Source organism: Ranitomeya variabilis, chromosome 6 (genome assembly GCF_051348905.1).
Source record: "Ranitomeya variabilis isolate aRanVar5 chromosome 6, aRanVar5.hap1, whole genome shotgun sequence".
Lineage (NCBI taxonomy): Eukaryota > Metazoa > Chordata > Amphibia > Anura > Dendrobatidae > Ranitomeya > Ranitomeya variabilis.
In genome coordinates, this window is record NC_135237.1 from 558,783,922 (window position 1) to 558,794,247 (window position 10,326).

A 10,326-nucleotide genomic window follows, 5' to 3' on the forward strand; every position below is an offset into this window, starting at 1 on the left:
ATAGGACGAGACAGTGTTTGTTGAGATGAGCCTTCAGTATTATTAACACCTAACCCACCTACATATTGAACACCAAACCCATTCCCCCTTCCACAATGACCTTGCTTTTTCCCACTTATGTGGTAAGTACCCTTCCCCTCTTTTAACCAGCTGTTTCACAACGTTATATATATTGCCTTGCGCAGGCGTGTACTCCGGAGGACAGAGAATGAACTTCAATCCAATATTGCAGCCAGCGGGTAAGGAAAGGGTGAATCAAACACCCGAAAACCCCGCCCCTATGACCCAAAACTGGTCGCGCCAAATTCAGGTGACAGGTTCCCTTTAATATGTGACAATCAGATCCTATTAATATTTGTTATAAATAGTGATTGTGTCATAGTGGCAACCTCTAATAATATGTAATTACTTATGACTTGTAGATCACGCTGATCCAGACAATCAAATGGTCTCAGAGGAGGACACAAGTGAGGACAATGAGAGCCTTTTCTTCCAAAATTTTACATCATCCTCTGAAAGGCTTTCTAATGTAAGTATGTGGTCAATAAATCCAGAAAATGTAAAATTAACCTCTAAAAGTAAAAAAAAAAGAATTTCATATCTTTTATTTTGTCTATATTTAGCTCTGTACCATCACTACCAGGAACAACACCAACAATGAGGATCCTAAGTCCCCTCTAGTGTGTACTCAAGCATCAAGCAGAAGCATCGAAATGTGAGTAAATCATGGGGCCATTACTGGGGGCTCCAGGCTGAAATATGTGCACAACACCAAATATAGGACATAATATCTATAATATCAAGTGCAGAATCCGCTGGTGAGAACAGGCCATAATTGCAGTTGGTCATGTATTGTTAGTGCTGCCCACACTGTAGGAGACATGTAGTATTACAGGCCGGACATTCTTAGTAGCTGTTTTCTGCTTAGATCCATAGAAGATAGTTTTGAGCAGGAGACCTTCCCCACTATGACTTCATATGTCCTATTAGGGCTCATTTCCACTGGCGAGAGACAAATCGGTCCGTAATCTGGACCGAAAAAAGGGATGTAGCGTATGCGATTGTCATGCGAGTGCAATGCGATTTTTAATCGCACCATCCGTTTTACATCCGTATGCAATCCGTTTTTTTTCTCTGCAACTATTTTTATGCAGTCATTTACAGGACCATGGACAGTGTTCTAGGCCACAGAATGGTGATGTATCCATAAAAAACGGACGGAATACGGATGGTCTGTATTCCGTCCGTTTTTTTTCTCGCACCCATTGACTTGCATTGGTGAGTCTCGTCCGAGACTCGCAGCAAATCGCAGCATGCTGCGATTTTTTTCTCAGTCCAATTTCGGCTGAGAAAAAAATCGCAAATGAAAAGACACCTATTGAATAACATTGGTCCGAGTGCAATCCGATTTTTTATTGGATTGCACTCGTCCGTTTTCCTCGCCAGTGGAAATGAGCCCTTAGGCCCTATATTCAGTGTTCTTCTAGTCAGACAATCTGTTTTAGGGCTCATTTCCACTGGCGAGGAAAACGGACGAGTGCAATCCAATAAAAAATCGGATTGCACTCGGACCAATGTTATTCAATAGGTGTCTTTTCATTTGCGATTTTTTTCTCAGCCGAAATCGGACTGAGAAAAAAATCGCAGCATGCTGCGATTTGCTGCGAGTCTCGGACGAGACTCGCCAATGCAAATCAATGGGTGCGAGAAAAAAATCGCACAGCACTCGCACCATGCGAGTTCTGTCCGATTTTTACGCACCGGTGTCCTTTGAAAAGTCGGTAATTCAGCGCGATGTACAGTAACATCACACTGACAGGTTAGAATAGAGTAGATATATACACATAGAATAGGTATATATACTGTATATATATATATATATATGTCAGTGAGACACCTATATATGTATATTTATATTTAATGCAGCGCAAGATGGCATAAAAGCCTCTAATTCAATTGCCGGCTTTTCATTTCTCCTGCCTAAACCCGACAGGATATGAGACATGGTTTACATACAGTAAACCATCTCATATCCCCCTTTTTTTTTGCATATTCCTCTTCACTAATGTTAGTAGTGTGTATGTGCAAAATTTGGCCGCTGTAGCTGCTAAAATAAAGGGTTAAATGGCGGAAAAAATTGGCGTGGGCTCCCGCGCAATTTTCTCCGCCAGAGTGGTAAAGCCAGTGACCGAGGGCAGATATTAATAGCCAGGAGAGGGTCCATGGTTATTGCCCCCCCTGGCTACAAACATCTGCCCCCAGCCACCCCAGAAAAGGCACATCTGGAAGATGCGCCTATTCTGGCACTTGGCCACTCTCTTCCCACTCCCGTGTAGCGGTGGGATATGGGGTAATGAAGGGTTAATGTCACCTTGCTATTGTAAGGTGACATTAAGCCAGATTAATAATGGAGAGGCGTCAATTATGTCACCTATACATTATTAATCCAATTGTTTGAAAGGGTTAAAAAACACACACACACATGATTAAAAAGTATTTTAATGAAATAAACACACAGGTTGTTTTAATATTTTATTGCTCTCTCAATCCATCCGGAACACCCTCGCTTGGAAAAATAATAAACCAACAATATACATACCTTCTGGTGACCTTTCAGTCACGTCCCACGAGGTAATCCATCTGAAGGGGTTAAAATATTTTACAAGCAGGAGCCCTGCAAATGCAGCTGTGCTCCGTGCCTGTAATCCCCGGCGAATGAAGGAAATGTAGGTCAATGACCTATAGTTACCTTCAGTCGCGGTGATGCGCCCCCTGGTGGATGTTCTCATGAACAGCAGCCTGGGAACTTTTTCCCCATGCTCGAGGTCATATGAGGACATCCAGCAGAGGGCGCATCACTGCGACTGAAGGTAACTATAGGTCATTGACCTACATTTCCTTCATTCCCCGGGGCTTACAAGCACGAGCACAGCTGCATTATAGCAGGGCTCCTGCTTGTAAAATATTTTAACCCCTTCAGATGGATTTACCTCGTGGGACTTGACAGTTCATCAGAGGGTATGTATATTGTTGGTTTATAATTTTTCCAAGCGAGGGTGTTCCGGATGGATTGAGAGAGCAATAAAATATTAAAACAACCTGTGTGTTTATTTCATTAAAATACTTTTTAATAACGTGTGTGTTTTTTAACCCTTTCATACAATTGGATTAATAATGGATAGGTGTCATAATTGACGCCTCTCCATTATTAATCTGGCTTAATGTCACCTTACAATAGCAAGGTGACATTAACCCTTCATTACCCCATATCCCACCGCTACAGGGAGTGGGAAGAGAGTGGCCAAGTGCCAGAATAGGCGCATCTTCCAGATGTGCCTTTTCTGGGGTGGCTGGGGGCAGATGTTTGTAGCCAGGGGGGGGGGGGCAATAACCATGGACCCTCTCCTGGCTATTAATATCTGCCTTCAGTCACTGGCTTTACCACTCTGGCGGAGAAAATTGCGCGGGAGCCCACGCCAATTTTTTCTGCGAATTAACCCTTAAATTTAATAGCTGCAGCGCCGAAATTTTGCACATACACACTACTAACATTAGTAGTGTGGAATATGCAAAAAAAGGGATATGAGATGGTTTACTGTATGTAATCATGTCTCATATCCTGTCGGGTTTAGGCAGGAGAAATGAAAAGCCGGCAATTGAATTAGCGGCTTTTATGCTATCTAGCGCTGCATTAAATATAAATATACATATATAGGTGTCTCACTGACATATATATATATGTATATATACCTATTCTATGTGTATATATCTACTCTATTCTAACCTGTCAGTGTGATTTTACTGTACACAGCACTGATTTGCCGGCTTTTCAAAGGACACCGGTGCGTACAAATCGGACAGTAATACGGATGTCATACGGATGATGAGATTACAAGAAACGGATGATGCGATTAAAAATCGCATTGCACTCGCATGACAATCACATACGTTACATCCGTTTTTTCGGTCCAGATTACGGACCGATTTGTCTCTCGCCAGTGGAAATGAGCCCTTATACTGATTTACTTGTGAGTTACACTGTTTTCCTGTTTTCTTCTTCCAAACAGGCAGAGAAAATCTTTTCCTGAATCTGCTAGTGATGATGCTATAACCAGCTTGCCATCCTCGTCCCCAATCTCAGGTATGTACATGTCCATAGCGCCAAAAATGTGACTGTTGCCATCAAGGGTCCAATATCTCCACATGGTTTTCATGTATTAGGTCTCCTATGTTTTCCATGTTTCATGGATCCCAGTTATGTTGCCCATGGGCCCAGTCTCTATTTCCGTAACTTTGTACATTATTATCATGGATGCTGTGATATGTTGTAGCATCCAGTAACCTCCGTCATCATAACGAGACATCGTCTCCTATAGTGGAATATCGCTCATTAGGAGTGCACCACATGGCGGCACACAGGGCGCTCACTGCTCCATATTAGTGACACATCTAATGCCCCTCAGATGAGGTCATGTCCTGTGTATAGGACTTATTCTGCCCTATTATGTAATGCCAGATGATCAGGACTATAGGGGACAGGTCTAGAACAATCCCACTATACACAGCACAGATACACAGCAGATCCCATAACAATATGTCCTTACTGAGTTGTTGTTTTTGTTTATAGAACAAGAAAAATCAGAAAATGTGGAAAAGGGGAAAAAGAGACGAGGTAAGTGTGAGAATCAGCTCCATGTTGTGTGAGGTCGGTCAGGGAGAATACTTCACGTGGAGCAGATGTCATCTGTCGGTGATGGGATTGTCACATGTGTGATGGCTGACGATGATCCCTGACCTCTGTGTGATGAGATTCCTCTGTCGTCCGGCCACAGTGACCGCACAGTAGTATCATGTCCTATGGCGTCCCATCACTTACATTACAGGTCCTTCTCAAAAAATTAGCATATAGTGTTAAATTTCATTATTTACCATAATGTAATGATTACAATTAAACTTTCATATATTATAGATTCATTATCCACCAACTGAAATTTGTCAGGTCTTTTATTGTTTTAATACTGATGATTTTGGCATACAACTCCTGATAACCCAAAAAACCTGTCTCAATAAATTAGCATATCAAGAAAAGGTTCTCTAAACGACCTATTACCCTAATCTTCTGAATCAACTAATTAACTCTAAACACATGCAAAAGATACCTGAGGCTTTTAAAAACTCCCTGCCTGGTTCATTACTCAAAACCCCCATCATGGGTAAGACTAGCGACCTGACAGATGTCAAGAAGGCCATCATTGACACCCTCAAGCAAGAGGGTAAGACCCAGAAAGAAATTTCTCAACAAATAGGCTGTTCCCAGAGTGCTGTATCAAGGCACCTCAATGGTAAGTCTGTTGGAAGGAAACAATGTGGCAGAAAACGCTGTACAACGAGAAGAGGTGACCGGACCCTGAGGAAGATTGTGGAGAAGGACCGATTCCAGACCTTGGGGAACCTGAGGAAGCAGTGGACTGAGTCTGGTGTGGAAACATCCAGAGCCACCGTGCACAGGCGTGTGCAGGAAATGGGCTACAGGTGCCGCATTCCCCAGGTAAACAGCGGCAGAAGCGCCTGACCTGGGCTACAGAGAAGCAGCACTGGACTGTTGCTAAGTGGTCCCAAGTGCCAGAGTCTGGAGGAAGACTGGGGAGAAGGAAATGCCAAAATGCCTGAAGTCCAGTGTCAAGTACCCACAGTCAGTGATGGTGTGGGGTGCCATGTCAGCTGCTGGTGTTGGTCCACTGTGTTTCATCAAGGGCAGGGTCAATGCAGCTAGCCATCAGGAGATTTTGGAGCACTTCATGCTTCCATCGGCTGAAATGCTTTATGGAGATGAAGATTTCATTTTTCAGCACGACCTGGCACCTGCTCACAGTGCCAAAACCACTGGTAAATGGTTTACTGACCATGGTATTACTGTGCTCAATTGGCCTGCCAACTCTCCTGACCTGAACCCCATAGAGAATCTGTGGGATATTGTGAAGAGAAAGTTGAGAGACGCAAGACCCAACACTCTGGATGAGCTTAAGGCCGCTATTGAAGCATCCTGGGCCTCCATAACATCTCAGCAGTGTCACAGGCTGATTGCCTCCATGCCACGCCGCATTGAAGCAGTCATTTCTGCCAAAGGATTCCCGACCAAGTATTGAGTGCATAACTGAACATTATTATTTGATGGTTTTTTTGTTTGTTATTAAAAAACACTTTTATTTGATTGGACGGGTGAAATATGCTAATTTATTGAGACAGGTTTTTTGGGTTATCAGGAGTTGTATGCCAAAATCATCAGTATTAAAACAATAAAAGACCTGACAAATTTCAGTTGGTGGATAATGAATCTATAATATATGAAAGTTTAATTGTAATCATTACATCATGGTAAATAATGAAATTTAACACTATATGCTAATTTTTTGAGAAGGACCTGTATATTTCTGTCTCTTCTCATAGGTTCCATCTTACGCCGGATCTTATCATCCTGCCGGCGTGGATTATCCAGGGCTGCTCGCCTATTTACATGTTGTCACCGTCCCCCTAGAGACATCTAAGAGACGGGACACCTCGGCATCCAGCGCCCTGAAGACCAGCAGATTCACCATCACTGCTGGAGCTGTATAGAAGGACCGTCACCATCTACCTGTGGCCTCCTGACTGTTACACCAGCAGATTCACCATCACTGCTGGAGCTTTATAGAAGGACCGTCACCATCTACCTGTGTCCTTCTGACTGTTACACCAGCAGATCCACCATCACTGCTGGAGCTTTATAGAAGGACCGTCACCATCTACCTGTGGCCTTCTGACTGTTACACCAGCTGATCCACCATCACTGCTGGAGCTGTATAGAAGGACCTTCACCATCTACCTGTGGCCTCCTGACTGTTACACCAGCAGATTCACCATCACTGCTGGAGCTTTATAGAAGGACCGTCACCATCTACCTGTGGCCTTCTGACTGTTACACCAGCAGATCCACCATCACTGCTGGAGCTTTATAGAAGGACCGTCACCATCTACCTGTGGCCTTCTGACTGTTACACCAGCTGATCCACCATCACTGCTGGAGCTGTATAGAAGGACCGTCACCATCTACCTGTGTCCTTCTGACTGTTACACCAGCAGATCCACCATCACTGCTGGAGCTGTATAGAAGGACCGTCACCATCTACCTGTGTCCTTCTGACTGTTACACCAGCAGATCCACCATCACTGCTGGAGCTGTATAGAAGGACCGTCACCATCTACCTGTGTCCTTCTGACTGTTACACCAGCAGATCCACCATCACTGCTGGAGCTTTATAGAAGGACCGTCACCATCTACCTGTGGCCTTCTGACTGTTACACCAGCAGATCCACCATCACTGCTGGAGCTTTATAGAAGGACCGTCACCATCTACCTGTGGCCTTCTGACTGTTACACCAGCTGATCCACCATCACTGCTGGAGCTGTATAGAAGGACCGTCACCATCTACCTGTGTCCTTCTGACTGTTACACCAGCAGATCCACCATCACTGCTGGAGCTGTATAGAAGGACCGTCACCATCTACCTGTGGCCTTCTGACTGTTACATCTCTGCCCGGACATGTTCGGGTCTGGCCTCTGTCACCAGACTCTGCGGTACCCATACTGCTCGCAGACTGCGCTGTTACTGATCACCTGGTATCTGACCCCGGCTTCTTCCTGACTAGGATTTCGTCTATTGATTCTGTTCCTGATTTTGTCCTTCTATCCTATTATTATTTATTATTAATAAAAATTACACATATTACTCAGATTTTCATTCTGATTCCTTTTCATCTTGACCTCTGTAGTAATAGATCTTCTCCTCCCTAAATACATTTCTCATTACCCAGAATGCAGCAGCCAGGCTCATATTTCTGTCCAGCAGCTACACTTGTGCCTCCTCCCTGCTGTAACAGTCATTGCACTCACCCACAAAGCTCTCCAGAGCGCTGCACCGTCCTACATCTCGGTTACTACCATACGTACATTCCAATGAGCTGAGACCAACATGCTCCGTAATCACTACCTCCCACTCCCACATTCAAATGCCAATATTTGTTACTGGTTAAATATTTCTGGAAATAACTTTAAGTCAATGGGAATGTTAAAAAAGGAAGACATCCAGGCATTATTTTGCATTTTTTTTAGTGTTTCTACAAGTTTTGTTTTTTTTTCCAATGCTTAATGAAATTTAAAACAAACAACCAGAAAGTGTCGGAAAAAATACCGAAAAGCACACAAAAAAAAACTATTAGAAAAACACTACAGAAACATCCAGGAAACAACCAGAAGAAGCCCCCCCAAAAAATTACATTTTTAAAGAGTAGAAAAAGACGCAGTGTGAACACAATCTTTTTTGCAAAGTTTTTTGGAGCAGAAACTGCCTACATGCACACAGTATCTTTCAGACGCCGGCACAGTCGCTGGAGTTTTCGCTCAAAAAGCCACTTCAGGAAAAAGCCAGCGGTTGGTGTGGTTCTGTGTATGGGACTTTTTCTGCTTGACTTGGTTCAGTAGTGAATTATTGAGCATTTTTTCACTATGTTCATACTTAATTTTGTGTTTATGTGTTTTTCATGTCAGATTCTGTGACAAAATCCAAATAAAAAAAGTTTCATATCTCTTGTAACTCCATCTAAAAATAATCTTGGGTTCCTTATCCATACATCACACAAGGCAGTTTTTGTCAGTTCTTGTAATGTTTCAGCTTGAAAAGAAAAAACAAGCTAAAATTTGACTACTGAATGCAATGAAAGATTTTTTTGATGTAGATTTTTCTGGCTGAACATTCTGTGCCAAAATACCATACAAAAAACAACAACATTCTCTTTGGATATGTTCACAGGGAGAGGATTTTTGTATCTGAATTTCTAAGGTTGAAAAATCAACAGCCTAAAAACAACAAATTCTTATAAAAAAAAAAAAAAAGACAAGATTTGTGACTTTTTTTTTTTTTTTTTTTACACCGTTTTTGTTTATGGAGTGATTTTTCTAACTTCATTTGATTCAGTTGTCAAATTTGAACTTTTTCTGCCAATAAAAAATTACCGTCAGATTAGGAAAATATTTAGATTTGAGAGTCCTCGGTGGTTGATATTTTTTAATGACTAACTGAAAAAAGGGTAACAAATTGAAAGCGTTCGAGACTACTCCGGTCCCTTCATCAGGCAAAGACAGGGACCGGAGTAGTCACGAAAGCTTTGCAATATCTATCCATAAATCTAACTATCCATATATCTATGTACATCTATCCATAGATAGATGTATCTATGTATCTATAGATCTACTCATTCCTTCTATCTATCTGTAGAAAGATGGATTGAGATAGATAGATCTATATATTATAGATCGATAGATATTATCTATAGATCAATCTATCTGTCTGTGCGTAATGGAGTGTGGGTTTGGACAAGAAATTACATCACAAATCTTTTTTTTTTTTTTTCAATAATATTTATTTAGCTTTCAAAAACGCATAAAATCCGAACAAAAAATGCATCAAAAATACACGGAGTTTTACCTGCATTTTCTGCCAAGAGTTGCAGATTCAGTGCAGAAAAATCCGTAGGCAAATCTGCAATGTGTGCACATACCCTAATTGGGAGCTGTTGTTCTACAAGGGGCTGATTCTTCAACCCTTTTGCACCAGTTTTTTTTTTGTGTGCCATATTCCTATTTTTTGTTGTTGCTAAAACTGACCTGCCATTCAGATTCCCCAGGTCATTACGAGGTCATAGATACCAATCATGTATAGGTTCTTTTTTTAAGTGGTGAGAAAGTTTTATTAAACAAAAAAAAAAAAGCGTCATTTTTTGGGATCTGGGTGAAGGCTTCTTTTTTGCGCGCTGAGCTGATGCTTTTATTTATACCATTTTGGGGTACATATGATGTTTTGATCGCCCGTTATTGCAATGTTGGGGCCATTAAAAAACCGTAATTCTGGCATTTTGATTTTTTCTTTTTGTTACGCCGTTTACCGATTCATTCTTTACATATTGATAGATCGGGCGATTCTAAATGCATCGATACCAAAAATGTATTTTTAAAAAAAATCATTTTATTTTGAATGGAGTAAATGGGGGATGAATTAAATGCAACAAAGCCCTCATCAAAGGGGGAGACCAACATGCACCGTCAATATATGACGCATGTTGTGAAGCGGCTGAAACACTGCAATTTTGCACAAATGTATCTAGTCCCCTTGGAGTGCTTTCATGTACAACAGGAATGTGTACAAACTGTGTAAATGCTACAAAAATAAAACAAAAAAGTCACAATAAAGGTTAAAGATGGTAAGAAAGACAAGCTTTGACTACGCAAAATT

The 10,326-nt window shown here is 41.8% G+C and overlaps 1 protein-coding gene across 1 annotated transcript; it reads left to right on the plus strand.

Moving 5' to 3' along the window:
• Positions 1 to 208: 208 nt before the first annotated feature.
• LOC143781637 (uncharacterized) lies at positions 209 to 6,806 on the plus strand. Its single transcript, XM_077268331.1, has 5 exons — positions 209 to 529; positions 624 to 715; positions 4,068 to 4,141; positions 4,628 to 4,672; positions 6,448 to 6,806. The coding sequence occupies exons 1-5, from the start codon at positions 446 to 448 to the stop codon at positions 6,543 to 6,545; spliced, it is 393 nt and encodes a 130-aa protein (XP_077124446.1). The 5' UTR covers positions 209 to 445; the 3' UTR covers positions 6,546 to 6,806.
• Positions 6,807 to 10,326: the final 3,520 nt, after the last annotated feature.